Source organism: Etheostoma spectabile, chromosome 15 (assembly GCF_008692095.1).
Source record: "Etheostoma spectabile isolate EspeVRDwgs_2016 chromosome 15, UIUC_Espe_1.0, whole genome shotgun sequence".
Taxonomy (NCBI): domain Eukaryota; kingdom Metazoa; phylum Chordata; class Actinopteri; order Perciformes; family Percidae; genus Etheostoma; species Etheostoma spectabile.
In genome coordinates, this window is record NC_045747.1 from 25,983,587 (window position 1) to 25,988,882 (window position 5,296).

Consider the following 5,296-nt stretch of genomic DNA (forward strand, 5'->3'; position numbering starts at 1 on the left):
GTCAGACACTTAGAATAATAATCTGAGCATGTCAGTGGCAAAAACAGAATTTTAAATTAAAGTTGAACATGTGTCCTATAGCAGAAATATTCAAAGTTTTTTTTTTATTTTTATTTAAATATGTCAGAAAAAAACGTTTAAAAGGAATCTAACATTTTAATAGTGAAGATTAATTGGCCAATAGCGGAAAAAAACCTAAATTTAATTTACACATTGAAGATACCATACCATACCAACTTTATTTGTTAAGCACTTTACAACAACCAAAGTTTCCAAAGTGCTGTGCAGAAAATAAACAAACATATTTATAATTAATAACCATACAATTAAAACACACAAATACAAATAAAACAAGTAAATGAAGTCGACATCTTACTATGTGTCAAAGCCAAGAGAAAGAGGGGTTTTAAGAAGGGTTTTAAAAACAGATAAAGAAGAGCCTGTTTTACATGCAAAGGCAGATCATTCCATAGTCTAGGGGCAGACACACAAGGCACGGCCCCCTCTGAGCTTACGCTTGTTTTAGGCACAGTCAGGAGCAGCTGATCATCTGACCTGAGAGCGCGGACGGGTTTATAAGAGTGTAGAAGCTCAGAGAGGTATGGCGGGCAAGACCATTTAGTGATTTAAAAGCAAATAACAGAATTAAAATGGATCCTAAATTGAATAGGAAGCCAGTGTAGTGAAGCTAAAATAGGGGAGATCTGCTCATGTTTACGTGTGCCCGTTAAAAGACGTGCTGCTGCATTTTGTATCATCTGGAGACGGGTGATGGAGGACCCACTAACCCCCACATATAGTGAATTACAGTAGTCCAGCCGTGTAGTTATAAAGGCATGGATTGCAGTTTCAAAATGTTGCCTTGACAAAATTGGCTTTATTTTGGCCAGTTGCCTCAAATGAAAGAAGCTTGATTTGACAACAGCAGAGATAAGCTTACAATAGGTATGGTAGCCACTATGGTAGCCAAACAGTTAAACTTAAGGATTCATTGCCATTCATTTTCATCCATCCGGCCCAGATTAATGATTAATTATTTTCATACAGTATGTGTAGTAGGTGGTTCCTACTCCATCTCTCTTTCAGCTAAGGGGTCCATGGCATAAAATAGTTGAAGACCCCTGTCCTATAGGGTTACATAGCAGCCTGGTTACAGCGTTCTTGCTCAATACTGGATCAATTCCAACAACTTTCCAGGGTCCGGGTGAAAAAAAACCAACCTAAATGGGCCTTTAAAGGTCCAGTGTGTAACGTGTTTAGTTGTTCATTTCCAAATTGTAGTTCACAACTGTCCTTTTCATGAATATTTACCACTTTCAATTCCAAATATTCCTATTGGCTTGACATTTTACATTTTCATTTTCATGTACTGGGGTAGATGCTCCATATTCATGCGCCATCTTGAAATATGTTAGCCGATACGGGACATACAGGATATACTGCTCCGCCTTTCACGTTTTCACTGTAACATGATAAACTCACAGGTGCTGCTAATGCTGCAAGTGGGTATTGTCGCTTCACGGCCCCGTCAAGTTTGAAGAGGGAGACATGGAGGACCACACGTATTCAAAATCCAAATTTCAGGAACAAGGATAATATTGAAAAGAGCAAAAGACTGGCTTTTTGAAGCGTGAAGGCTACCGTAGGTGTAAGACGTACTAGCAACAGCGTGGCGCAAGAGAGTTGATTGCGATACATGATCTCAACGCTAGATGGGAGAAATTCCTACACATTGGACCTTTAAGACAGCACTAGACTCTACATGCAGGTGTAGTACAGCTGAGTGCACTGAGAAAATCCCACTAACTCTGTCAGCAGTAGTCAGAAAGCAAGATAATTGCATGATAAAATATAAAAAGTGATGATTCATTATTATAGCGTTCCCTTTATGCCCACAGCGTCTTCCTGAGCTCTCCACATTGCAGCTAATTAAAACAGAGCCGGCATCGGGATGCCGCATGCTTTACAGAGATTTGTAGAGATCGTGCAATGGTTGGAGAATCTTCACAAGGCAGATTCTCCTGCTACCTTTCGCTCAATTCATTTGCAGTAAACATTGTTAATTAAAATTCCTAAATGGCATGGCATGCTTTACAGATTTTTTTTAATGGAGTTGCAGTCAGGAAGAACGGCTGCCAACTTGGCAGCGAGACTCGTAAGTGTGTTTCAAAAAGCAGCTGTTGACAGCAGGATAGGCTGAGAGCAGGGGCAATCCTAGGATTCACCTTCTTAGTCCTGAAATAATTAAATCAATTGCTTTTTCAGTCCACTAGATGGTAAGATGAGCAAGAAGAGAAATGTATCTTTTTTTAGATAAACAGATGTTGACAAAGTTTTCCTTTGGGTACATCAATTGAAGTTGGAAAACTTTGCAATATATCGAAGAATATTTCTAAATGATTTTACTGATGATGTTTCTGTGATTTTCTCACTCCAATTATTTTGTAGGGGTGCCGAGATCAAGTCCAGGGTGGCTTCAGCTTTTTAAACAATGGAGAACAATGTGACTTACAGTATATGTTTTGTGTTTGGTAAACTGCAGATGCACATACTGTACATTTGTGCTGTTTGTTTCTGTCCAAAAATGTCTGAAGATCACAGTGTTTCCTATGCACAGCGCAGCGTGTAAAAGTGTGCGCAAATTAGCACATGTCTGACAACTTACTGGTTGTTTTGGGAAAGCTTCAACCTTATCAGAGCTTGGTGCATGGCTGCAGTCAACACCACCTAGAAAATAATCAAGAAAATAATCAGCAGATTAATCGACAATGAAAGTAATCATTACTTGCAATCCTAGGTTAAAGGCAATACCATTCACCATCTGCACTTCCAAAAAAACAGCTCAAAGTGTCTGCTGTCTCCCTACGTACAGTAGAAGAGTCTACTGTCATAATCTCCTTGAAGATAAAGCTAAACTAACAATTAAAGCTGGTGTATTGAAAGACTCTAGTAATGTGACAGCCCTCCTGCCATGCTGTACTACAGGGAGTCCCCTATTTGTACATGTGTTGCTGAACCTTCTGCATTTCGATGTGATTTCCTAGGTGCCTTTGGTGGCCTACTACTGTGAACTCGGCAAACCCACCGTGGAACGCCGTCTAACGCCCATTGGGAGGTCTGAAGCAACCTTTGAAGGTCTCAGGTGTGATGTTGGTCCGCGGCGGGCTGAGAAAGATGAAGACATGTGCTACCGTGTTGCTGGCTCTGCTGCTCCCCAGTATCCAAGCAGGTCAGTTACACACATGTTTCTTTTTACCAGCTGTGACAGTGTGTGTATGTGTGTGTGTGTGTTAGCATGCAAAATGTGGTTCTGGAGAAAGCAACTTTGGCGGGAACTTCCATAGAAGAGGATTTGAGTACTTTGCCAGGTGTTTATATGTACCTGTACGTCTGTCTGTTGGCTTGCATTACCAGCTCTGTCTCCACCGTGCTGTGGAGTTAGGTCTTGCTAAACCACACATACATTCTGGGATAGGAGAAGAAACACTCTGGGTTGTTTTCTTTCCTTTAAACCCATCACAATCATCTTGGGCGGCACTAAGCTCAGGACTCGACGGTGGCACTACAACGTAGTCTCGGTAAGGAACTTGTTTTGGTGAAACATTTAAACCTTGCAAAAGAAAACGCCACACACAATATTAAATTAAGTCAATTGTTCACACAATACAGTAGCGTGAGCTATTTAGAGTAGCTGGATACATGGTAAAACCTCATTAGCCCTTACTAGTGTATCGCTGTGTGTACTTTGTCCACAGCAATCCCACCGATTGGTCCCAAAATGTCCCAGTTAGAGAGAAAATGCCATAAACCCAATTCTTTGTAAATGTTTACAATCGTCCCCTAAAAGAACCAAGCAGTAGTGATGGCCGAATGAAGCTTCGTGAACCAGTGACTTTATTTTCTGAGCCCACTAGATGGCGCTCTCTGTTAAAAAATTGGTTGAGAATACTGAATTGCAGTGCCTTAGACCTTTCTCTTAAAAACAAGAGCGCCATCTAGTGGGCTCTGAAAATAAAGACACTGGTTCACAAAGCTTCATTTGGCCATCACTACCCTTACTTTCTCCAGCGTTGTTGCACCATCCAAATTTCTTTCAAAACTTGCCATTTTCAGCGTGTAGCTTGCTGGCTCAGAGTTTGTTGTTGTTTCCCGAAGCAAAGTTTGACAACCGCAACACACCAATAGCGGCTGATGGGATCCCATTGCAAGATGGTCTCTAGTTTTACTTATCTATATTTCCTTAAAATAGACGGAGGACACTTGACGTGACATGAAAAATTGGAAGAAATTGTTGGGTCTTTGTAAATTCTAGAATGTGGTCTAGACCTCCTCTATCTGTAAAGTGCCCTGAGGTAAGTCTTGTTGTGACTGAAAGACATTACAATACAAAAAGGCGCCAAAGGTAGGGGGGTGGGAATTAGGGCAGGGGCCAATAACAGAGCTCTATGGCACAGAGGAATAAGATAAATCATGCTCTGGATACACACACAATATTTTTAAGTAGGACCAATTCATTGTTGGTGTTGTCTTTTTGTGGAATTTGGTGACATGAAGGAAAGTAGAGAATATAATAGAGCTGTATGCTGCAGCAGAATAAAAACATCCATTAATTTCAGTTAGACTAGTTTTTGAAAAACAATGGACACACACAATACTCTGTAGCTTAAATTAATTGTTGAGTTTGGTCTAATGGATCCATTGATAACAATAATAAAGACCAAACAATGACAGTGCTATCCTTTAAAGCACTGGTTCTCAATCTGTGGTACACGCTCTGCTCTGATAGATACTATATATACTGTATATGTAAAAATTTAAATAGAAATACTACAACATTTGCTATAACACTTAAACTATGATGTCTTTAAACTAATTCAAAATAAGTGTTTGAAAGTGTATTCATTTTTGTTTAGATATCAGCTGTATAGTTAATGGAGTGGGCACACATCCATAATTAGTTACAAACTGTGAAGGCGAAATGGGAAGCAAATGACTGGTTACGTCAAATTTGGCTTCAGTTAGAGTGGGACAGAGTAAGTACAACCTGGCCGTGGCTGTAGGCAATAAATATTGTTTAAGGAATAAACCTGCCTCCTGTGTGAACTTTCCATATCTGAATAGGGTAGACTGGTCTACTGTATATCCTCAACCTTCCACTTCCAGGATTGCCCCGTTTGCCCCGGGAAATTCCGCCGTATGTCCTTGTTTTTGGCTTTCCATTATCTAACTCTTCCTTGGCGTTCTAAACTCCGGTGGATTTACGAGGACTATGGTTAATTGCTCCTCAGATCTCTGC

General features: G+C 40.3%; 1 protein-coding gene across 2 annotated transcripts in view; it reads left to right on the top strand.

Moving 5' to 3' along the window:
* cemip (cell migration inducing hyaluronidase 1) overlaps window positions 1–5,296 on the top strand; it is a gene marked incomplete at its 3' end in the record, with an annotated part of 254,772 nt that overhangs the window by 125,058 nt on the left and 124,418 nt on the right. For both annotated transcript variants that reach the window (XM_032536538.1, XM_032536539.1), the window contains 1 exon segment: window positions 3,045–3,229. In XM_032536538.1, coding sequence (XP_032392429.1) covers window positions 3,148–3,229 — 82 coding nt within the window. In that variant the 5' untranslated portion in view covers window positions 3,045–3,147.